The following is a 25,724-nucleotide window of genomic DNA, read 5'->3' as shown; positions in this document are numbered from 1 at the left end:
AATCTAAATATTGGGGTATCCCGTCAAACGTTAGCCTGAGAGTCTCCTAATTTTGCACTTTTCTGTAATGCTGCACAAATGTAGAAAGAAACACGGAGGCCAAAAAAAAAAATGCACTTGTGATGCTGCTCCTACTTGTCTTGATGTGTTGTTGCAGGGGTATTCCTGGGAAAAAATGTGGGGCATTGATTGTGAGAGCTGAGGAGCTGAGCAACTGCCGGGTGAGTCAAACAAACGTCCTTCATGTTCTAAACGCACCACAGAGAGGTTTTGGTCTCGAGACACTCCGACACTGAATCAACCTACGTGTCATCAATGCACCACAAGAGCGAGCGTTTGTTTGTAACATGACGCACAAACGTCCGACGTGTTTTAATGCACCACACTCAGAGATGTTTTGTTTATCAATAGATGCTCCGATATACATATCCGACGTGTACTAATCGCACCACACTGATAGGGTTTGTTAAGCTAGTTAATAGACTCTCTGACACACAAAACGTCCTATCTCATACGTGTTCTCTAGTCCCCACAATGTGTCCTTGTCAGAAAATACCTCAACACAAAAATCTCCTGTGTCCTAAACGCACCACACTGAGAGTGCATGTCAATCTGCATGATGACACAAAAACGTCCTACATGCCCTAAATGGACCAAACTGCGAAAGTTTGTTAGTCAACAGACGGTCCGACACACAAACGTCCTTCATGTCCTAAATGCAGCACAGAGATCGTGTTTGTTTGTCAGGAGACGCTCCCAACGGGGCTAAAATTAGAAGGCGAGTGTCCAAAAGTGGACGTTCTAAAAATAGCCCCTCGCTGCTGCGACTGCCACTTGCAGCACAAGAAGAAGAAACGATTATGTCAGCATGTATAGTGTTTTCTTTATTTTGGGTTATTCTGTTTCACTTAGACAGTCTGTTATAGATGCACTCAACAATGGTGTTGCATTGAGCTCCACAGCAGCAAGAGTCGTTCTCAATATTCTAGTTGGTTGCAAGTAGCCATGGTAACAAGAGTCTGTTAATTTTGGCCCCAACAGCGATTTATTTGTATTGTCATCAGTAAATGTCAATTGTACTTACATTGTGAATAATATTTATGTGGATAATTTCTTATTTTATAAATAAATTTGTCCCCAAAAAAAATACATATTTTCAAGAGAGAGAGAGATTTTTTAAAAGGTGGAATTCAGCTTTTTTTTTCTTCTCTTCTTCTTTCTTTCTAACTGCTCCAGAAATATCATTTTAAGGAGATTTTGTGACTTTCTCCAAGCAGTGAAGATATATCACTTCCTCGATACCAATTACAATGCAACTTTTCTGGATAGGCAGGGGTTGCGTAGCATCTTTTGGACTTTTAGAGTGAGGACCGTAAATGAGAATAGGTGAAATTAGGCAAATTTGTAAATAGTAGGATTATTGTATATGGTTCGACATCAAATTGATGCATTTGGAATGCATCAGTGAACAATGAAATGAAGTAAAAAATGGAAAGTCTCCTCACACCATCCCATAATACTTCCGTCACAATGTGTGTACGTGTGTGTGTGTGCGGGTGTATGTGTGTGTGTGTGTGTGATGCTGGCAGGAGTCGGTAATGCTGCAGTTCTGCGGCAACAAATTGGACAAGAAGGATTTCTTTGGCAAGTCGGACCCTTTCCTCGTCTTCTACCGCAGTAATGAAGATGGATCGTGAGTTGACAAGCTGCCGCTCGCCTCCGCTGTTGTTCATCTAACGAACGCAAGCGCACGCACGCACAAACACACTAAGACTCACACACATGGACACTGATCGTTCATGCTCCAGAAAGCTGCCATGTACACTCTATAAACACTAAATGTGTTGTTCTTATATAATCTTCTGTACTGCATGTATGTGTGTGTGTGTGTGTGTGTGTGTATATGTATATATATACACACACACACACACACACTCACACACATATATATATATATATATATATATATATATATGTATATATATATATATATATATATATATACACACACACACACTGTATATATTCATGTGCAATGTACATCCAGTAAGCAAGAGGAAAAAACAACAACACCAATTAGCCTTGTATGGAACAATAATAATTAGACGTAATAACAATAATAATAATAATGATGATGATAATCCATCCATCCATTTTCTAATCCGCTTATCCTCACGAGGGTCGCGGGGCTTCGGGCAAGAGGTGGGGTACACCCCCCGGACTGCTTGCCAGCCAATCGCAAGATGGTGATGATGATAATAAGTAATAAATAATCATAAATGATCTAACATAATTCGAATAGGAGTTTATGAAGTCACATTAAAGCAATATACTGATCATTTTAAATGCTACGAGCAATACATTGAATTGAAATAAAATAATGATTGTGACCATACAAAAATCTGTGAAGTTTTAGTCACTTACAAATATCAGATCATGCAAAAAGAATGACTAAGCAGATGTTCAAGATGGACACCTATCATGAGTGAGTTTATATCATAATATCAGTTTCTGTCAGCCAATTGGGAACTGACGTTGGTATGGCAGCAAATAAGAATCTCCCAGTCGAGAATAAATTGCAAAAGAACTCTTTGGTTCCTGGGGTCAAACTGTGGCCATTGTAAAGCTTCCCTCAACTTAAAAAGCAAAGTGGTGACGTGCAAGTACAGTAGTTGGCCCCGCAGCGAAAGCAGGCCTGCTACTTAACAAAATCCCGCTTTTGTCCCAATGTTGGCATGTACTGAGGCGGCTGAAATACTATGCGGAGGGGCTTTGACAACACACACAGACCTGAACGTGTGTGCTTGTGAACATGTGTCTGTGTGTGTGTGTGTCTGACAGGTTCACTATTTGCCACAAAACTGAAGTGGTGAAGAACACTCTGGATCCCGTGTGGCAGGCCTTTAAGATTCCCGTCAGGGCGCTCTGCAATGGCGACTACGACAGGTACACTACCGCCATTCAGAATACTCATAATCATGTCTTTTCAATATTTAATCATGTCTTAACTAACCGATGTCAGTATTGTATTACAGTGGTACATCTACTTAGGAACATCTTTTCATACGGAATTTTCAAGTTATCCTTTACTCTTTTCTTATGCTCAAGTCTCATTTATTTTGCACTAATCTAATTGTAACATGTATTTGTTACATATTTTAATGCATTTTTATGCTTTAGAAAACATTTATTTCTGAATTTTGGGGGACTTGGAACGGATTAGCGCATTAACATGGAAAATGCGTCTCTACTTACAAAATGTAATTAAGAAATTCCTTCCAGAACCAATTAATTTAGTCAGTAGAGGTACCACTGTGTAGTCATTGTTTTCAGTTGTCGCAATAATATTTATGCACTAAATATTCATATGAATGTAGTTCGACAGAGTTGCAGGATCTCATTTTGTGTCGCCGCTTATGACCCATTTTCGCGTGAGCCCCTTTCACTGCTTAATTACATAACATGACGGCAAATAAACCTGAAATAATGGTTTGCATGGAGCTGTTCAAGCGCTCTCATTTGTATTACTGGTCACTACTTAAATGGTTAATGAGTCACAGAACAGGCCGAGTTACTTTAGCTCCTTTACTCGGATGAATCTTTTTAGGTTTCGCGGTTTGGTGGAATCCATCATATTAAGAACGTACATGTCATATATTTAATTTCCATACAAGCGGCACTTGATAAGAGATGAAAGCGTAGCCTTTGCCCGTGAGATTAAAAAAGAAGAAGCAGCACAGCAGGTTTGAATGGTGTCACGTTCACACTGCACTTTGTGCTGGATGACTTGGACTTCCCCCACCTGGTAGGAAAAAAAAATAGAAAAAGGGGATTTGCATTTGTAATGACTTGACCTTAAACCTGCGGCAGCACATTTTTTATTCATGTATGATTTTAAGGTTAAATATCAGACCAGATGATGGCAGTTCTTGTATTAGCTGTCAAGAAAATGTAAAAAAAAAACACCCCAAAAAAACATCACTTTTATTGCAACTAATAACTTTAGAAAAGCTAAAAATGTTGCAGGCTGTACAGAAAAATGCGGAGGACTTTTTTTTTTTAACTAATTGGGCAAGGTGACTGTTAGCATGAATAACTGTCAGGGTGCAATTCCAGTACGTGTGTCACGTCTTATGTTGATGAGTGTGAACTTTGTGACATTTATTTCTACTTTGCAAGCCTCGATCATATAAAAAGACATTTTCATTTTATTGACTAAAATGTGTCATTGTAAAGTGTCCTTGGCTGTCTTGAAAGGCGCTTATAAATAAAATGTATTTTTATTATTATTTTTATTATTATTATTTCATTTGCCTTTTGATCTCGTAGGAGCATCAAAGTGGAAGTGTACGACTGGGACAGAGACGGCGGGTGAGTTCACGCAACATCTGGCCAGCACGACTGTCAACCTTCATTCAGTCCAGATGTTTAGTTTCATCGGCCGTACAAAAACCCACGACGGGTTGCAAAGATCGCAGAGTGGTGATGGACATGAACTCAATGTGCTATTAGCTACATTATCCCGATTAGCTGCTAACGTGGCCAACAGTTTTATCAGTTTTCACGCAATTTCCCAATGTCTGATGTGTGGATGCGGCAATTAATGTCCATGTCTCTCAATTATGCCGACCGCCGATCGGCTCGTTAGCGCCGGCGCTTTATATCTGCTGACATGATGTGGATGCACGTCACACTTTTAATGCGATAATTATGACGTGTGTGTGTGTGTGTGTGTCCTTGTCTGTGTCCTTCCTCGCACACAGACACGACTTTATCGGCGAGTTCACCACCAGCTACAGAGAAATGTCCAGAAGCCAGTCGCAGTTCCATGTCTATGAGGTAATCTCTTATGCACAAGTGCATGTTGGATGCCATTCGGTTGGTGCAGGTGTACCACATGAAGTGTCCCGTGCCTGTTACAGCATTCGCCCTGAACCGATGACGTCAGCACACACGCGTGTATCTGTCGACAGTGCAAGTATCAGTATTAGGGTGGTGTACGGCTAGCATCGGGCGCTTGATAACTCAGTGGAGTTCATTGACCTCATCTTTCTGATCAAACCGTCAGTGAAGGTCGAGCGTGAGACAACGCGGAGAAGATGAAGAAGAAGAAAGCGCGGCGCATCAAACATGGCATCTCCTTTTTGCCGACACTGCCGTCTTTTTGCGTTTCCATGGCTTGCTAGGCTACGCATACTTGACAGCACACGAAGGAGAGCGCAGCAAAAGCATTCCATGGGTTTTTCACACTGAAGTCAGCCATCAGCATCATGGGGATGCTCGGTGGATTGAAAATCAAAACAACGGCAGCTGGTTGGTGTGGCCAGGGTGTTGACGGCCTTCGCTCATTAAGCGTCACCGTGGCAACGCAAGACAATCATTGTAATCAATGTTGTTTTCCTCCACAGGTGCTAAATCCAAAGAAGAAAGGAAAGAAGAAGAAAAAGTACCAAAACTCAGGAACGGTCAGTTCTGTTTTTATGACTATTATTTCTGTTGTCATCGCTATTATTGTTGTGTTTGTTTATTTTTAAAATATACTTTATTGCTTTTTTTTATTTCCACAAAGGGAATCCATAAAATGCTGATTTGCTACATAAAGAGCGCATCAATAAACTAATGAAAATACAGTCATGATTTCATTCCCCTGTGGCATTCACATGTACAAGGAGCTATTCATGACTTGGTTGCTAAAACTCATTAAATGCTAAGACAGTGCTTCTCAAGCTATCCATACGGCGGTATCATTTGTCTCAAAAATTGTTATAAGTGCACGGCTGTTTAACACTGTGTCCTTATTAACATTATACTACAAAATAAATATGAATCTTTTGAATAATAACCCCTGTGCACACTGTCAGTGAGCGTGCCGCTGCCTCCTACTGTAGTGGATGTGCAATTACACATTATTCTGGTCCGGCAAAGAAAAAAGAAAAAAAGTCAAAGAGAGCAAGCCATTTTCAGCACATTTACATTGGTCAATAATTTGTGAAAGTAACGCCCACGCGTCTAGACAGACCAATCGTATGAAGGTGTGGAAAAATAATGAAATGTTCCTCCATTAGACGGTAGAACATACGTAATTCTACATCACAATGTAGATACCGTCGATTCGCTAACATTTTTGTTTGATGGCCTGCTGTGGTAATTTTCTAGCATAAAATATGTACCTTTGCTCATTAAACATTGGCCCATGAGAATGAAAGTTGGTGTTGTGTCGTAGGTCACCTTATTGTCGTGCCTGGTGGACACTGAGCTGTCCTTCCTGGACTACATTCGAGGCGGGTAAGCCAAAATGAAGACGGACAAGCGAGCCGTAACGTGCCTCTTAATTGCGGGCCTTTTTTAATGGCACGACATGCCGTCAAATCCCTCATTGACGGCGGCGATTTAATATCTGGTCTTTTTTGTCTTTGCAGGACGCAGATTAATTTCACGGTGGCAATCGATTTCACGGCATCAAACGGTGAGTGCACGTTCTCGCTCCAAGTGGTGGAAGGCAACACGCTGGGCTTGCCTTATCACTCACTTTGTCGAGATTGACGTCGCCCCCTTTTTTGTTTGAAAATCAATAGGAACTTGAGCGAAGTTTTGATTAAATGTCACCGGGACGTACAAAGTACATGCCTACAGGATTTAATATTGTGAAGTGAAGATAAGTTCATTGATGAGATTTTCCCCATAATTCTTGGTTGCGTCACTGGGCCTAAAATGTTTGCTTCATTATAATTTGGATATTTCTATAGTATAACACATCCTATATTTCGCCTTTATTTAATTTTTAAGATTTTTGACGTTTTTATTTAAAAAAACTCTTTTTGGGGGCCAACTATGTTTTTTTTTTTTGAAAAATTAAATTCTGTTTTTAATTTCATTTTAGATTTGGTTTATTTAAAAAATAGAGCAAATCAAAAACAAAATGATCTTTGTTGTGTATTAATGTGGATGTGTACTGAGATTTTTTTTTCTAAATCCATACTGTGCTTCTCCCTTACAGCAGCATAATGTGGAGCTTTTTCCCCCCTCCCCTTCCTTTTGTTTTTCTTTTTCATCTGAGAACTCAGGTTGCCATTTTGGCAACCCGTCAGGCTTCTCATTTTGCCCTGTTGGTCATTGATTTATGTCTCCAGGAATGGTTGCAACTGTTAAGTGAATTTTGCTGCTCTGTACCTGTAATGATAAAATTGTATTCGCTTCCGTTCCATTCCATTAAACTTAAATTGAAAATATGAAACAGAAAGATTTAAAAATCGCAGTGAACTCCCACTAAGCAAAACAAACAAATATTGAAAAAAAATGCAAATAAGTCAATCTGCAGGAACTGACTATGGAAAGGTCCACTGGAAATTGAAGTTTCTTCTTCTCAAACAAAATGACAGCATTTACATAATTTTTTCCTTTTGGTATCAATTTCTATGGCACCATCAGAAACACACACACACACACACACACACACACACACACACATACAAAGTCAAAAGCACCAGTTTTCTCCAAACTTTCCACTCGGAAGGACCGAGAATGTTTCTCTTGTGAGGCATTATGAGGCGCCTCGAGGCAAACATGCGTAACAGCAGCAGAGTTACGAAACGTAATTAACTTTAGGGGGCCGCATGTTCGTGCGTCTCGCCGTCATCCCATTGCTGGTTGCTTTGATTGCACGTAGAAATGGCGATATTAGCAGCATAATTGTTTTATTCCTGGCAGTTTGGCCGTAGGCCACGGCGAGTTTTTATTACAGAACTACTCGGGGGCGCTCAAGTGTGAGGCGAGTGGGTGATTATTTATGTGATACTTTTGGGGCTGTCATTTCTTGAAATGGCAAAAAATGATTTCACTGTAAGGGATAATTACATATTACTTCGGAAACCGTTCCCCCCCCCCCACCATTAGATATAAATGGAAAAGATTACATTTATTGACGACACAACTTCACTCTTTCACAGCAGAAACTTGGGACTCGCTCCAAGCATGAAGATTAAGACTCAAGATTCACTTGAGATTTGGATGTATGTGACCGACGCATGTTTGTTCTATGCCCACGCAGGCAATCCGTCGCAGCCCACCTCGTTGCACTACATGAGCCCGTACCAGTTGAACGACTACGCCATGGCGCTTCGGGCGGTGGGCGAAATCATCCAGGACTATGACAGCGACAAGATGTTCCCAGCACTCGGTTTCGGAGCCAAGCTGCCCCCCGACGGACGTGTCTCGCATGAGTTTGCCCTGGTGAGGACCGGAGGAGCATTTATCCAGTATCATGCATCTGTTCTAAAAACGAAATCAATTAAAACTACTTTGATAATTTGTGAGAGAGACTTAATGCTAAAGCAAGTTAAGAGGAGATCACATTTTCTCTTGGTAAGTGGCTGAAATTTCACCCAAATTGTGTGAAAAATTGCCCAAATTATCTTAAAATGAACCTAAAATGTCTGTTTCTAACCAAAATGGCAGACCTCCGATGTGGTTGCGGGCATTACTTTGAGAGACTTTCTTGAGGGTCAACTCATGACAGCCATGCCCATAAAATTTCATGTTGGTATCTGAGACTAGCTTTGGGAGCTCAATTTCCCCAAATTCTGAGGTGCACACCTGAACCTAAAATCGCCACTTCAAACCATAATGGCAGATTTCTTGTTTCTTTTCAGGCATTGCTTTTAGGGACTTTTTTTTTGGTGGGTCTACTCATGATAGACAAGTCCGTGAAATTTCACATTGCTAAGTCAAACTGCCTTTCGGGGTTGAATTTTCCAACTCTGAAACCTTCTGAACTGCAAGTGTTCATCTTAGACCAAAATAGCAGACTTCAATGTGTCTTTTTGGGCAGGGCTTCATGAGACTTTTTTGTGGGTCTACTCATGGTAGGCTTATCTACCAAAATACCGGCTTGTTTAATCAAACTACATTTGGGGGTTGAATTTTCGCAGTCTTGTATTTCGCAGGAATACACAACTGACCCACAAGTGTCTACCTTAAACCAAAATGCCAGACTTCATGTGACTTTTTTGGGGATCTTTTTTGAGGGCAGTGTAAAAAGCAGTGACCCATTCTGTAATCGACGTCCAAAACAGTTTAAGGATGATGTCATTTCTTTGTCAATCATAATCTTGGAGCTCCATCCATAACACAGTGCCAGATATCCAGACCGCATCCACTCCTCAGCCTCTGCCTTCCAGATGCTTCTCATTAGCGCTATGTACCAACCTCGCCGCTAAAGGACGAACACGTGGTCACCTTTCTATAGTGACTGCTACTGCACGTGTGACATCATTACACCAGATCTTAGAAAGCCTCCCACATGTGGAGCTCTTCAATAATGCAGCAGAGTCTGCTGCTCAGTTTGTTTCATCATCACTTTTTGTCTGTGCACGTGCGTGTGTGCGTGTGCAGAACGGCAACCCGCAGAATCCGTACTGTAGCGGCATCGAGGGCGTGATGGAGGCTTATTACCAGAGTCTCAAGTCAGTGCGCCTCTACGGGCCCACCCACTTTTCTCCGGTCATCAACCACGTGGCCAGGTACGAAGTGTTTCAGCTGTTATGGCCAACCAATCAAACTTCCCCACTGTGCTCCACCTACCTTGTAATTCAATTTTGCTCATCTGTCTTGTTTGTGAACCACTGAAATTTCTGTCACAATTTTTACCAAATATTGAGCAATCTCAAATGTTGATTTTGGGGGCTCTCCTGAGGAAAGTAATGATTTTAGAGGTATGCGGATTCCACCCGACGCAAGCGGTCTGTGCTTCAGGTTTGGTAGCAGTCAGATAAAATAAGTACTGTAGTATAAATGACTTGGAAATGGTCAAAGAAATTGCTAATATGGCCGCTTGAAACCAAAATGGCAGACACAGGACAGTGCGTCTGTTCGGATACGGCATCTTGAGACTTTTTTGGGGGGGGCCGGGGGGTCTACTCATGATAGACATGTCCACCATGTTTTTTTTCTGTAAAACTGGATTCAGAGGTTAAATTTGTCCGGAAATTTGGTGTGCAAACTAAAATGGGAGACATCCTGCATTTTTCAGGAATGGCTTTTCGAGACGTTTTCATGAGAGGACGACCTACCAAATTTCATCGTGCTAAGTGAAACTGGTCTCATGGGCTGGATTTTCTTTTCCTTCCTTTTGCCAACTTTCCTGATGTTTCCGCTGTTGCAGGTACGCGTCAGCCGTGACGGACGGCTCTCAATACTTCATCCTGCTCATCATCTCGGACGGCGTAATCACGGACATGGCTCAGACCAAAGAGTCCATTGTCAACGTAAGCGCTTTTGCTTTTGTAGTGTCAGCTCTTGTGCAAAGATTAATAAGGCAAATTACTGTGTGTGGGTGTGTTTGTGTGTGTACACGTTTATACTTGCGAGGTCGGGGGGTAGGTATGCTTGTGTGTGCGATTGTGTGGGGACAAATTACGTTTTAATTAATGCTACATTCACAGAATTCATAAAATGGATTTTTGTGAAAAAAAAGCTATCTTAGAGATTGCCTTTTAAGGCCATATCGCCCTAAGGACTAGGACCTTTGTCGGAAGTTTCCCATCCCTGCTTAGCTACCAACATTGAAATGAGAAAAGTGAGCACATGAGAAAAAGGCAGATTGATTTCGCCCCCCCCCCCCACACGCACAATAGTGCTTCCTTTTTCTCATGGGCTTAGCCAGTAATTAGCGGCACTATTTCACTGACAGCCTGCAGCCCCAAAGATAGCAAACAGTGCCCAATCCCCCCTGCTTGTCTCTGATGCCTTCTTTCTCCTCTCACCCTCACAGGCCGCCTCTCTGCCCATGTCAATTATAATTGTCGGGGTCGGACCAGCAGAATTTGATGGTAAGCGGTGTGCATATTGTACGTGTGTGTGTGTGCTTGGCGTTAATCCTCCGTCCCATACTCGCTATCTCGTCTCCCACATGGCACAAGGCTTCTCGCCATGCCTTCTTCTCGATAATTGTTGCTCTTCCCAGGCACGCCGCCGCTGAGGGGAAAATTCCCTCTTGTCACGCCAGAGGACGAGTGCTTATTTCCCATGTAACATCGCAGCAAAACACTCACCCGACAGAGTTATTATTTATAGAATTGGGCAGGAGTAATGATACTGGATTCCTATCCTGTCTGGAAGAAATCAAAACCTGGATGGCACAAAATTTCTTGAAGTTCAACGAAAAGAAGACAGAGGTGATATTGTTTGGCCCCAGTGGACCTTGTACATTCCATCCTGTAGACTTGGGCCCCCTATCTCCTTATCTGAAATCAACGGTCTCAAACTTGGGACTTAAACTGGACAGTGATTTCAAACTCGATCGGCAAATTGGTGCCGTTGTTAAATCCAGCTTCTTTCACCTTAGACAGCTGGCCAAAATAAAACCTTTCCTCTCACATGAACACTTTGAGACAGTAATTCATGCCTTTGTCACATCCCGGCTCGATTACTGCAACGCCCTGTACTTTGGAGTCAGCCAGTCCTCCATCAAGCGCCTTCAGCTGGTACAGAATGCCGCTGCTCGCCTCTTGACTGGTACTCGTAAGAGGGAGCATATAACTCCTACTTTGGCATCCCTTCACTGGCTCCCCATTCATTTTAGAATTATTTTTAAGATCCTCCTCTTTGTTTTCAAATCTCTGAATAATCTCGCGCCACCTTACCTCTCTGAGCTCATACGCCCCTACACCCCTGCCCGGCGCCTCAGGTCTGTGGACCAGTCTTTGCTAGACGTACCAAGAACTAAACTGAGGCTCAGAGGGGATCGAGCCTTTTCTGTTGCTGGTCCATCTCTCTGGAATGACCTCCCACTGAACATTCGGCAAGCCTCCTCGCTGCCCATCTTTAAATCCCTCCTCAAAACTCACTTGTATTCTTTGGCGTTTGACTCAGCATGACTCAGATTTGCTATTGGTTTTACTGCTTGGTGCTTTCTACCGCCTTATTACTTATTACTTATTACTGATTCGTCTTACTGTTTATTGTATATGTTAAATCGCTCCATGTACAGCACTTTGTATGCAGCGATGGCTGTTTGAAAGTGCTCTATAAATACTGTTGACTTGACTTGACTTGACTTGGATTGAATGCAAGCGTGAAAACAGTTGGTATGCTAAAACATGGCAGCTTGAATACAGAATGTGCTTCGAAAAATTTGTAAAGATTTTATGACATGTCCTGGAGTAGAAAAGTCAAAATCCAGTAAAACGGCTGGGATTGAATGGTTTGCTCCAGTGAAAATGGCTGGCTGAGTGAAGACGATACTGTGTCTAATGACACGGGGATAAAATGTTTACATGCTAACTTTTGGGTGCCATAATACACCAATATAGCAGCCTGCAAACTTTTAACACAAATTGCTAAGGTACATTAAAACGATCTGGCCCTTTAATTGGGTAGCGTGACAATGAAGGATTGTTTTGCTAAAATCCTACATATTACCTGCTTGAGTACAGCTTTTTAAGAATTTTACATCTTGCCCTTCAATTGGTTATTTCTAATGTGAATGAATAAAACACTAACTTGCTTATAGTTGGTGTGCTAAAATACAGCAAGATAACTGCCTGTGTGCATGCAGTGCTAAAGCAGATTGATGAGGAATATGCATCATGCTTAAAGTCGAGCCTTGTTTTTAATGGGAATTGATTAAATGCAAACAGTTGGTATGCTAAAATACAGCCAAAAAGAAAAGCAACCCAAGTACCTGTACAAAAAGCAAATGCAGTTTGCTATAGATTTTACCTCTTGCCCTTTAATTCAGTACTATTTCTAATGGTTAGAATGCTAACATGTCATCAGTTAGCATATAGCAACGATTTACATTGTGCCCTGTTATGGCACTACGGTATTCAAGATGAGAATGATGCGGCATAAAACGGCAACAGTTTGCTGACATATCCAGATAGAAACGTGAATGGAGAATGCGCGTCAAGCACCAGCCAGTTTCTATTCCGATTGGGAATGGACCAAATGCTAATATGCTAACAGTTGTTAATGCTAAAATAGAGCAACATAGCACTAAAAAAAGATTGATCAGGTTATTACTGTATATATTAAATCTTTCTCTGGAATTTAGCACATTTTCACAGGCTACAAGGCTAACATTTGTGTGTGATCTGTCCCCCCCCCCCCCCCCCCCCACCAGAAATGATCGAACTGGATGGGGACGAGGAGAGGATCTCCTCCCAAGGGCGTTTTGCTGAAAGGGACATTGTTCAGGTATGAAAAATTCCTTGGCTCTTGGTTATGACACGGCAGAAAATCTTCAATGAGATTTTGAAATCAAGGGATAAAACCATAACTTGCTCATTATGTCCTTGTCCACTTTTTCCTTTGTGTACACTCTTGTCGGTATGCCCACATCTGGCAATATCCAAAGACGAGCGCTGTACAAGTAACTCTTTCTGTGAAGTCGAGCACGATTTTGAAAAAGAAATGATAATTTAGCAAACTTAATTTCATGAAGAAAGGCAAACCTTTAAGGAAAATACAGGATGTCATGTCTGGTCTTCCGATGCTATTTCTCAAAGGACACTTGATGAGACGTTAACATACTGTGTATTTCTTCTCCGTGTCTTTAAGTTTGTTCCGTTCCGGGACTACATCGACCGCAGGGGCAATCACATCCTTAGCATGGCTCGGCTGGCCAAGGAAGTACTGGCGGAAATCCCCGACCAGTTTCTGTCTTATATGAGGACACGGGGAATAAAACCCGGTCCGCTGCCTCCCCCTTACACGCCGTGCCCCCCGCCAGCTCTTCACCCGCTACTGACCAGACGGGTAAGTCGGATCTAAGCTTCCGAGGACTCGCCTGCTTCTTCTTCTTCTTCTTCCAAGTCTTCACTGGAAGCTTTTGAGACAGTGGCCGATCACTGTTGTCGGAACACCATGCAGGTGGATGCTGCGCAAACGGACAGTGGGAATGATAGCCGTTTTCGGGGTGTGAGCTCCGCCGCATGAAAGGAACGGACTATATTTGGCATCCCACTTCTGTCACCACATTGTGTCTCTCCATATAGAAATGTTTACAAGTTGATGCCTGGAAAGGGATGAAACTACCAATCAAAGTGAGGATGCAGTATCGGCACGTGTGACTTTTTCATATTTACTATGTTATTAAATGGAGCATGTGCTAGTTAAAGAGAAGCATGCACTGTCGTCCCGCACTCAGGGCTTTGTCCCGCCCCACCGACTTGAACAGGCCTTACTTTTGGCGGCGTTCTTCCACACGGCTTTTTGGAAACGTAGCGAGGCAGTAATCCACACCCTTCACTTCAAAACAGGACTGGAGTGCGTCATCAATTTTTGGTTTGCGTATCTTTTGTCCTCCTACCTCTCAGTGTGTTGCCAAAGCATGCTAGGCTGTCTTTTTTTCTTGTTGTTGTTGTTATTCAAGCCTTTGAATTCTTATCTGATCCCAAGCGCATTGGTTGCAAAGGAAAAAAAAAAACTGTCAACGTGAAACCAGTAGTAAATGGCTGCTGCGGTTCTAGTAGCATTTAAACATTTTCCTTTCTTGAGAAAAGTACAAGACTGAAATATGAGGTGGTGCTGAACGGTTTGCAGTTAATCCACTCGACAATAACTCACATTACCCATCTTCACTGGTGATACATGTCATAATGGATGATACCCGTCATAAATGATGATAACAGTTAGAGCTGACAATAACCATGCCGATACCTATCGAAATTGATCCGACCCATCGGAACTGGCAATATCCATCAATAAATAATCCCGATAATAACTAACAACACCAATTGAGGTGGCAACTGACGATTGCCACCTCAATTGATGAAAACTCTTGTAAAAGGATAATAACCCTTATAGTTGGTGACAAAAGTCATAATTGACGATACCATTTGTAAGTAGTAATAATCCCTATGATTGTTTATCATTTTAACTGGCAACACCTGTTGTAATCTGTGATACCTGTCGTTTCTGACGATAACCATTTTGATTGACTACATCCAATGTTACTGGCGGTATCAGTTATTGACAATGGATAATCAGATTGTATTTATCAATACCCATCATAGCTGATGATATCCGTTGTTATTGACGATACTGATCGTCATTGATGGTATCCGCCGTAACAGGCGATATTCATCACAACTAAAGAAACCCATTGAAACTGTCAATAACCTCCTGAATTGTTGATATCCAATATTACTGGCAACACCCACATTCATTGATGATACCTATCCAAATTGTTGATACTGATGACACCGTTGTAATTGTCGATGGTTAGTGTCACGATTCCATCATGACTGATGATAATTGTCATCACTGTTGATACCCGTGGTAAATCGTAATCTGACAAAACACATAATCCACTATTTTAAAAAAACCTCACAGAGCATTTTGCATTTTTACCATGACATGTGTAAATGCTTCAAAAAAATGGAAACATTTCCTCGCCAGTGTCTCATTAAGAATTATAATAATCATAATAATACTGTGATTCATGAAGGGATTATTTCACAGATTTCCTAATTTGCCTTTTTGGCTTTGGGCTGCCAATTTTTCAGGGACGCTTCCAAGCTCAAAGGGTGTGTGTGTGTGGGGCGGGGGGGGGGGGGGGGGGGGGGCGTTATTTGTGCTGCACCCTATTAAAGTTCAGGAAAAAGATTCCACTCCCAAATTGCACTGACACTTTGAGCCACCACCCTCATTTTTTTTTCTTTTTAGTGTTTCATTTTTGATTGTTTGTTTGTTTGAATGTGAAGTCAAGCAACCACTCACTTCCTTTTCTCTATCTGAAAATTCTAGGCCCTTGTTGTTCAGGTTTACAACATTTTCTAAAGTCAAACTACACCTCCAAAACACGCTTGTAAAAGGTTTTCTTATAAATATAAATACAGTATATATTTATACACTGTACAAATATCTGCCTTTTTTTGGTGTATGGGCTTATCTTATGATTACATGTACTGCTGCTTCTTGATGTATCATATTTTGTACCGAGGCCTGTAATCATATTTAAATTATGACTAACAGGCCTTATCTGTGTTTCTATGTTGGGTTATTCATATTTAAATGATGAACGACAGGCCTGTATTTTTTTATAGCTATATATTGTGAACACGGACACTCTGTAGCATTGCCCCCCCCCCTCCCTTCCCTCCTCGCCCCAACACTTGTTTTGTGTAATTGTTTCGTGTAATGTGGGCAACGAAAGGATGGTCTGACAGACTTTTTCTACTCTTTAGTGGTCGTATTTTTTATATGTATTTTGTCCTCCCCCCTCAGCCCCCAACCCCCACTCCTGAGAGTCAAATGTAGCATCAACAGCTGATATCGGAGAAGCAGACAGACAAAATTTTGTGAATGAAAAGTCAATATACCGGACACTTTATTAGGCACACCGTCCAATAAGATCCAAAGCAAAAATCATTTTTGACTCGGTAAACTATTGACAATATTTGTAATATTTTAATTCTTGTGCTTGGTTTTTCAAATGCTGCTTTGATCTTTGTTTAATACAGTAAGTCATGGAAATGTGGCCATCATATAATTCAAGTCAAGTCAGTAGTATTTATAGAGCACTTTCAAACAGCCATCGCTGCATACAAAGTGCTGTACATGGAGCGATTTAACATGCACAATAAACAGTAAGACGAATCGGTAAACCGACAAACATCTTCTAAATCATGTGAACATACATTGTGGAGAAAAAAAATTACCCACAATATTTTAAATCTTGGTAATCAAAATCAACTACGTGAACTGTCATTGTGTCCATCTGGGATCCCATTTAAGTCAACAAACATTTTGGGACCAAAGGTATGGTTACTATATTATTCTTGATCCTACTTCAGTCACCAAAATTGTGTCTCCTCTAATTGCCCCATGGGAATAAAGTTTTCTTTATCGAAATGATGTGTTCATGTGGGATACAACTCCTGTCACTACATATTTTAGGTCATGTTTTTTTGTGCATTGGATTTTATTCGATTGTATTCCTAATGCTCTGTCCAGTGGGTGTATAGTAAATCCGGTATACAATGAGTGTATATATAGTGTGCAGCTCATAGAGCATGCATCACAAGGCGTAAGGGCCTTTTCATTTCATTTATTCATGACGACAACTTCAATGTCGCCCACTCTCCCCTCCATCTCGCTTATGTGCATCTAGCGAAGGTATGAAACATGCATGGCGCTTCTGTAACCAGGTCGACTTTTGATCGCGCTCTCAGAGGAACAGTACTTTTATGTCGCTAGATATTAATTGCTCCATCAGCGACCTCACAAAAAGAAAAAAAAAACATGCCGTTTGACATTTGTAACGCAGGGATCGGAAAAAACAAGACTTCACAAAGATGGCGACACTAACGATGGGGCACTGAGATGCATCTCTCAAAGTCTGCTTTGGCAGCGCTTTTGCAGCTGGCTAATTAGCCGATGTTAAAAAGCGCAGCCAAAGCAGACTTTGAGAGACATTGCTTGGTCCGCGGCTGGTGTCCTGATCTTTTTTTTTGTGGAGGGGGGGGGGTCAAGAAAAGTGGAAGGATAATGCTGTGGCTAATGGCTTGTTTTTCTGCTGTTGGTCTAGAAACCTTTTGGAAAATTCTACACGTCTTTTGCTATTCTGTCTCATGACTCGATACTATTACATGGTGCTGTGCATTGTTTTGTTGTATTGGGTTTGGATCAGGGATCGTTGTAATTATCTAGGATCATTATCAGTCTTCTCGGAGCTTGCTGATGAGCTGATCGCTTGAATCAGGTGTGTTGTCGGGGCGGGGGGAGAAATCTAAAACAGGCTGGATAGGGGCTCTTGAGGACCGGACTTGGGAATCGCTGGTTTAAGTCATTTATTTTTCTGTTCAGTTGGTCTAAGACTTCTTAGTTCCTTCAATAGGTTCATATCATGTTCCTACCTTTGCATGGAGGTGTACAGTGTTTTTGGAATAGCTTATATCATTTATATTTCCTTTGATTTGGCTTAGATAATTAATTTTACCGTTTGATTAATTTCTTCTGTTGGGTTGGTTGAGACCACTGACTTTTTCTGTTGACTTAGTTTCCAACCTCTGAGGTAATGATCCATCCGTTGTAGTCTTTTCAGCTTCCATCATGAACAAATAGAATTGGTTTGGTAAGGAGCCTTTTTTTAAGTTGGAACGTTATCGTTTTTATTTTGTTTTTGAACAGTGTTTACAGTATTTTAAATATTTATCAAGACCCAATGCAGTTGGATTTGTTTTGAGCATTTGTTTTTCTAAACTGCTTGTTTTACTTATTTTTTTTTTGCACGGCTTTTGCGTGTGTCTACGTGTGTGTGTGTGTGTGTGTGTGTATAGATATATATATATATAGGGACTTAAAGGTCTATTTTGATTGGGCAACCTGTGGTTTGTTGGTTTTCTCGCGCCCTGAGGAAAAATGAATGACAAGTGTTTGCATGACGATGGGGGGAGTCGGAGGGTGCTCATTGGATGTCTTCCAGCAGTTCGATTGCATGACGCCGACAAAAAAAAAACCAAGTGTGAAATCACTGTTCCTCTGAGGCCGTGTAGGAGTAACAATGGAGAGCATTGACGGACGACGAGGCAAGAAAAGCCGCGTTCGCCGCCGCCTCCGCCCGCCGCCGGGCCATGTGACCTTCTCGCCGGTTTTTAAATGTCTCTTCTCATACGAACGCATTTATTCCATGGAATGCTTCAGCTGAATATCCTCACTTATCCGAGCATGCATTGAGTTTGCATGTTGAGGTTCTTTTCGAACAAATGGATTTTCAATATAAGAGTATTGTTGAAATGTGTACTGTTTTTGCCTTAAAAATCTTACAAGGCCGATCTTGGCATTGTGCGACTTTTCCTAAAGAGAACTACTTTTGTCCCGTTTTTCTTTTCATCAACAAAATAAATCACTCCTCTGTCAGACTTCCAAGTCGTTTGCCACGTTTCCAGCAAGCAGTACAGTTCAGTTCAAAACAACAAAATAATCCTTGGATGTTAAAAATATCAGCAACAACAACAAGAACAAATTGAATGGTTATTTCACAATCACAGAAGGGCAATTTCATTGCTGTATTTGTTCAAGTTACTTCCGATGGAATGAGTCCTCAAACCTTCAAGCCCCCCAAATAACAGTTTTGGTGCATCCCGAAGAACCGAAGAATGGAAAAGTAATATTGAAAAGGTCAACCAAAAATTGTCTGGAAACAACTTGATTTCCACCCTCTATTATTCTTCAAATGGGGGTGGGGGGGGGGGAGTCCCAATTTTGTCACTGTTGCTACCTTTTGAATTTTTTTTTTTTTTAACCCTGCACAGCAATTTTCCAAATGTGATAACTGGAGTATTTGGAGACATTTTGAAATACAATGCCTACAGAACTGAACTGCACCGCTCGATGGAAACCAGACTTTTATGGATCCAAACTGGTGGCCTAATCCCATGAAAACTAAATAAATAAACAAAGCACAGATCCCACTGCAGAATGAAGCAGTCAGTCTTCCTGAACTCTGAGTAAACGAGCCTTTACTTCTTTTCTGGCTGTCGATGGCATTTGCATGACGTTTGTGTAAACACGAAAAACACAGATGAGAAAATGTGTCATCCGTTTGCCACGTCACAAACCAGCAATGGTTTTACTCCTCTTGTATATGGAAGCCATGATGAAATTGGTTGAAAAGGATTATTACTCTCAGAATCTTTCAATAAATCTTACTATTTAAACGAAAACTTGTGTATAAATCTTCTTTGGCACCTTGACCATCATTTTTTTTGTCTATTTAATTGTTACTGAATTGCATAGAATAGCAATAAGAGTAATTTGATAACACTGGGAACAAAAAAAAGTACATGCTGAGTGAGTTTTTTTTAATGCTGACTAAAACTAAAATTGACATATTGATTCCCGAAATTGCAGTCAATGTTTTTCCAACATGTCCATTTTTCTCCTCAGCTTAACGGTTGATTACAATTGGACTCATCTACAGCTTTGTGGCAACTTCTCAATGGTCACAATTGAGAGGTGTGTGTGGCTCCCACAAGGTCAGTACAAAACCAAAACGAGCATAGAATTAAGAGGATCAGATCTGTCTTTCCTCGTGACATTGTAACCGTGGGCATAGTGCTGTAAGTTCATTCATTCATTCATTCATTCATTCATCTTCCGAGCCGCTTGATCCTCACTAGGGTCGCGGGGGGTGCTGGAGCCTATCCCAGCTGTCTTCGGGCAGTAGGCGGGGGACACCCTGTATCGGTTGCCAGCCAATCGCAGGGCACACAGAAACGAACAACCATTCGCACTCACACTCACACCTAGGGACAATTTAGAGTGTTCAATCAGCCTGCCACGCATGTTTTTGGAATGTGGGAGGAAACCGGAGCACCCGGAGAAAACCCACACAGGTCCGGGGAGAACATGCAAACTCCACACAGGGAGGCCGGAGCTGGAATCGAACCCGGTACCTCTGCACTGTGAAGCCCACGTGCTAACCACTGGATACCGGGCCGCCCTAGTGCTGTAAGTTCTACAAAGTTTTATGCATTTTTTCCCCCCAAGTTTCGTTTTTGGATTCCCACCCAAAAATTTGCAAAGTCAGACCTAACTCAACTAAAATGTTGACCTAATTATCTGCGGTTCTCTAAACAAATGGCTTTGCATCAAAACAGCACTGGCATGAACCAGGAAGTCATTTGCTTGCTCAAGCACGTGGACAAACATAAACAAATGACAAATGTTGGGACCTAGGTGGAGGAACATTTTTGGGGTGGGGGGTTTCTCTCTCTTTTTTTTTCTCACTGGATTAAAAAAAAAAACAACTAAACAATGGCTGCATGCTTAACGCGCAGCTCATCCCACAGACCGAGTGTGCGGGCGGCTTCGCTAACAAGTGACAGGGTGCTAATTACAACTTTAGAAAATTTATTTTTAAAGTCCTGTCCAACATTTAATGAGCCTCTGCCTGTGGTTAGCCGCTGTTCAGCCCTCATTATTATTTTCTTATAATACTCACCTCCTACTGGTAGCTAAGTATAGAGGTTTTAATTGGCACTCGCACACGACACAAAGGAAACATGTTGCAGGTTAATGTTTTTAAGGAAATGCACTTTGTATCATTGTTTCATTGACGAGAGTAGAAAAGGAGCAAAATAGAACAAGAGCTCCCACATTAAGCCGGTGCAGCGAAACCTCACTATTCCTTGTTGCTTGGGACCAATAACACAATATGAAAAGCAAAGATTCGCCCCCTGCCCCATAATAATAATAATTATAAGGTTTAGCAAACGTCAATGTTAGCAAGTGAGGCTCCACCCTGTAGTTTTACGTTGTAATATCACCTTTCACCACTAGGGCGACATGGCTTAGTTAAACTTGTACCAGGCCTTCTGCTGCCTTATCCTACAACATGACTTGGCCTGAGAAAGGTTTGTGTGGATTATGAAAGGGACTGCGGGTAAAATTTAAAAAATGGAGTGAGAGTTGTGACATTCCATGTCCCAAGAGCTAGCTTCTGCAGCCGAGGATCGGACCGCCAGGGTCCCCGCCTTTGGCTGCCGCCCAGCTCACATTGCACCCGACCCCTTTGGCCCCTCTCATGGGTGGTGAGCCCATGGGAAGGGGGACCCACGTTGCCTCTTCGGGCTGTGCCCGACCGGGCCCCATTGGTGTAGGCCCGGCCACCAGGCGCTTGCCAACGAGCCCCACCTCCAGGCCTGGCTCCAGAGGGGGGCCCCGGTGACCCGCGTCCGGGCAAGGGAAACCTTGGTCTATATATTTTACTCATCATAAGGGGTCTTTGAGCCGTGCTTTGTCTGCACTGGTTGGGGAAAGTGTGTTGGAATGTTGTTTTGGAAGAATGAGTTTATCTTATTAGAACGGCTTTAGCTGGAATTGTTTGAGGTAGCGGGCAGCCCGGTAGTCCAGTGGTTAGCACGTCGGCTTCACAGTGCAGAGGTACCGGGTTCGATTCCAGCTCCGGCCTCCCTGTGTGGAGTTTGCATGTTCTCCCCGGGCCTGCGTGGGTTTTCTCCGGGTGCTCCGGTTTCCTCCCACATTCCAAAAACATGCGTGGCAGGCTGATTGAACACTCTAAATTGTCCCTAGGTGTGAGTGTGAGCGGATGGTTGTTCGTCTATGTGTGCCCTGCGATTGGCTGGCAACCGATTCAGGGTGTCCCCCGCCTACTGCCCGGAGACGGCTGGGATGGGCTCCAGCACCCCCCGCGACCCTAGTCAGGATCAAGCGGTACGGAAGAAGATGAATGTTTGAGGTAGCTGACATCTCACAACAACCCAATTGCTCTTTTTTTTCTCCCCTCTTAACTTTTGAGGCTGCGGGAATCACACATTGTGTCTTTCTCTTCACTCGCTGCCGCACCGCCTGTTTGGGGCTCCAAAGCAATAAAGCCCATCTGAACAAGCTCAGCACGAATCTCACATCTTTTTATTTCCCATGAGCATGGAATATGCATGCATGCAGAATTGGTCCTGAATAAGCACTAATGTGTGCAGATTTGATGAGATCCCAAAGAGCCAGACCTCAGAGGGCGGCATGTGTCCTTGGACTTGGGGGGGGGGGGGGGGGGCGCACCTACATGGAGATGTGCTGGCAAGTACAAGGCACGCTCAGGACCGAAAGCAACATCTCCTGCTATTAATAGAAGCGGAGGGGGTGTCTCTTTGGCTAAATATAACTCCGTTCTTTACTTTTCGTGCCCAGTCGTCTATTTTTAGGCCTCTCCCAGGCCTCCCTAAGCTGTGGCTGTCTTTTTTTGGGAATGTTACGTAACAACGCGCTGGTTCTCAAGGCGAGTGGTGCAGACTTTGAGAATGAAATATTACATCACTATCTAACACACGAGACAAGCTGTGTTAGTATTAAGAGAGAGAGCACGTAATTGCGCTCAGAGCACCATCTGTACGTCAAAGTTAAATCGCCTTGGAACCTTCTTAACTGTCGTACAAAAACTAGCCAAACGTGTTCCAAAGCTGCCCGCCGTTAGTGCTAATAACAAGTCATGAATACGGTAAAAAAATAAATCATAGCTAAATACTACGGCACATGACTTTCCAGGTTAAAGTGAGCTGCCGTGGCCACCGGGAAAGAAAGAAAGAAAGAAAAAAAACCTTTATTAGTCTCGCAATGGAGAAATTCCAGATTCACAGCAGCAAAGTTATGAAAGGAAGAAGTAGAACAACAAAAAAATAGGAGCTGCTGGAAAGGCAGCCACTCTCGCGGCGCCATTTTGAAGTCAAAATAACAAAAATAACACAAGACAACACATAGGACAGAGACAGTCGTGCAATCTTCACCACATTTCTGCATACACTTTGTTGTCTGAAGCAGTTATAGATGAAAGAGGAGAGGATCAAAGTGTCCTTTCACCAGTGGATCAGAGACATCATGCTGAAATGCAAAGTTTTGAAAGCAAACATGAAGCTGTAGCGTCCATTGACGAAAAGAGTCTCCTCCTTGATGAATGTCGTGGCCAAAAAATGCTGAAAAAGGTCCACATCAAGTCCACACGACGTAACAACAAACACAAAGTGACAAAAGAAACACAAGAACAACAAAAAAAGCAAGGCTCATGAGAGCACTTGCTGACGGCTGCCTACTCGGGCGCCATCTTGACTTCTATTCTTCTATTAACAAAGTAGATTTGGATTTTGAGACGCGGTCACCGTATGGGGTGAGACTCGGTTTAGGGCTTGGGATAAGGTTAAGGGTTAGTTTTGGTTCTTGTTAGTTTTAAGGTTGAGGTTTGTTCAAAGTTGTTGTTGAAATGAGTCATTATTATTTTAGCCTGGGGTTCATTGTTAGCTTAGGCTTGGCATAAAGGTTAGCATTAGGATTGGGACTGCCATTAAGCTTAGGCAGTGTTCCCACAGTTGCCTTAAAAAAAAAAAAAGCTTCGTAACTTTACGTGATTGTGTGGTTTTTAAAGTTAAATGATACGCTACATTACAGTTACATTCAGATAAAAGTGACAACCGAGTTTGGCAATGCTAATTGATTAGTGTTGTTCCACGTCAACGCATGAGTGAACACTGACTGAAAAATATGATTCCAATTCATCCATCCATCCATCTTCAACACCGCTTGAGCTGAACAGCTTCGCTGGATTCCTATTCATGTGGTGTAAAATCTTACTCAGTGCTGCACCCAAGAGGCCGCCGATGGAATTACCACGTGGTCATGAATTAAAAGTGTCCAAGAGATTTCTGTTCTGTTTGCTAACATGATGAAACGTTCAGCAGTAACGAAATGTGACTGCGATGTAACCAAAGTGAAATTACCCTACTGTAAGAAATAACGCGTTAAGATTAGTCATTGCATTCTAACGTGTTACCGGTGTCACTGGTTTGGTTAATTTTGGGTGGAGCTTTTCTGAATGGGTTTGTGCTTGGTGAATTCCACCGAGCAAGAAGTCACAGCTCCCATGGAGGGGCCTGTCCTTATGTGCTCACATGTATGCATGCCCCCGTCAGGCCTGCTCCATGCTGCCCAGGCTGTGGAGGCGAGCGAGCGGCTTATGTAATCCTCAATGGTAGACGTCTGAAGGCGTAATAATAATAAACTCCATGTGAATGGAGAGCACTGTCAACAAGGCTCTATGATTATTGAATATAATGACCGCATATTTTAGCTCCAGGTGCCCAGTTCAATGTGTTTACTCTTTGAAACAAAGTCGTTGTAACAAAAGTCACGTGAAAAGAATATGTTCATTGACAAGAGAAGTGGTGGCAGGGTCCCAGGAGTCGGCATTCATTATTTTATACGTAATATGGAGTTGCAGCAAATTTTCACAATTCCACATCCTGTTCTGTGGTTTTCATCACAATTTCCAAAGCGCCTTAATATCTGGACAAAATTAAATGAACGAGTGAGGAATTAATGATTAATGTGAGTGTCAGGGCTTGTGAAATATTGAAGTCAACATGTAACATGATCTATATATAGTAGCGCAGTGGAACCATGCGGCAGAGCACGGCCCCCCTTCTTGTTCCTATAGGTGGGAGATGGAAAAAGAGGAGAAAGAAAGGCCATTACGCACACATTTTCATGTTGACACTTTCCATGCTGCTATTAAACTTTTACACGGCAGCAGAATCCATAAATAATTACCACGCCGAGGACCCTCCCGCACACTTTGCATATGGGCATAAAAAGTGACATGATACAACATATTTTCTTTCGAGAGAGAGAGAGAGAGAAAGAGAGAGGATTTGCTGACGATCCAAGGAAGATGTTTAACATGCAGAAAATAATATTTGCGGTGCTCGAAGTGTGCATAAGTCGAGATGTCCACATACGTTTTGGTCGAAATTGATTGTAGTTTTCTGCTGACATCAATCAAAGTTAAGCAACTACAATACAATAAAATAAATGTTTACTTATATAACGTCAGACTGTTTTGGGAATTTGCTATTCTCTTAAAATTAATAATTTTTTTTGCGTGAGGAAACATTTTCACACGCGGATTCTTTGGCGTTGATAGCACGTCAGCATTCTTGAACAAAACAAGACGCCCGAATGCCTGTTATGTTGTTGAGTTTTTTTCCCCATTTATTTGAGCGAATTATTTCAGATTAATTTTTATCCCATGTATTTTCATTTCATTAAAAAAAAAAGATTGAACGAATGATACATTGATTAACATAAATTATAAAAGCTAACAATTTGAAGTTTACGACAGGGAGCTGCCATTCAAGTAAATTGCATTGCACTGCCATCTGCTGGCGTAAAGGTCAAAATGCGGTTACAACAAGGCAGTGGCGTGGACGTGATGA

The 25,724-nt window shown here is 42.1% G+C and overlaps 1 protein-coding gene across 2 annotated transcripts in view; it reads left to right on the top strand.

The window, feature by feature from the left end:
• The window catches only part of LOC127597876 (copine-8-like), a 40,277-nt gene extending 20,337 nt beyond the window's left edge, over nucleotides 1–19,940 (top strand). Inside the window, exons 7-21 of one of the 2 annotated variants that reach the window (XM_052061229.1) lie at nucleotides 158–221; nucleotides 1,590–1,693; nucleotides 2,842–2,946; nucleotides 4,330–4,371; nucleotides 4,764–4,839; nucleotides 5,409–5,465; nucleotides 6,224–6,285; nucleotides 6,420–6,466; nucleotides 8,048–8,229; nucleotides 9,391–9,518; nucleotides 10,160–10,262; nucleotides 10,769–10,826; nucleotides 13,121–13,194; nucleotides 13,558–13,755; nucleotides 19,891–19,940. In XM_052061229.1, coding sequence (XP_051917189.1) covers nucleotides 158–221; nucleotides 1,590–1,693; nucleotides 2,842–2,946; nucleotides 4,330–4,371; nucleotides 4,764–4,839; nucleotides 5,409–5,465; nucleotides 6,224–6,285; nucleotides 6,420–6,466; nucleotides 8,048–8,229; nucleotides 9,391–9,518; nucleotides 10,160–10,262; nucleotides 10,769–10,826; nucleotides 13,121–13,194; nucleotides 13,558–13,755; nucleotides 19,891–19,902 — 1,312 coding nt within the window. In that variant the 3' untranslated portion in view covers nucleotides 19,903–19,940. Of the gene's footprint in view, nucleotides 1–157; nucleotides 222–1,589; nucleotides 1,694–2,841; nucleotides 2,947–4,329; nucleotides 4,372–4,763; nucleotides 4,840–5,408; nucleotides 5,466–6,223; nucleotides 6,286–6,419; nucleotides 6,467–8,047; nucleotides 8,230–9,390; nucleotides 9,519–10,159; nucleotides 10,263–10,768; nucleotides 10,827–13,120; nucleotides 13,195–13,557; nucleotides 13,756–13,812; nucleotides 14,811–19,890 lie in introns of those variants that run through there. The other variant, XM_052061228.1, reaches the window with a different exon arrangement.
• Nucleotides 19,941–25,724: the final 5,784 nt, after the last annotated feature.

This window comes from Hippocampus zosterae, chromosome 3 (assembly GCF_025434085.1).
Source record: "Hippocampus zosterae strain Florida chromosome 3, ASM2543408v3, whole genome shotgun sequence".
NCBI classification, from domain to species: domain Eukaryota; kingdom Metazoa; phylum Chordata; class Actinopteri; order Syngnathiformes; family Syngnathidae; genus Hippocampus; species Hippocampus zosterae.
This window is presented reverse-complemented; position numbering and strand designations above follow the sequence as displayed.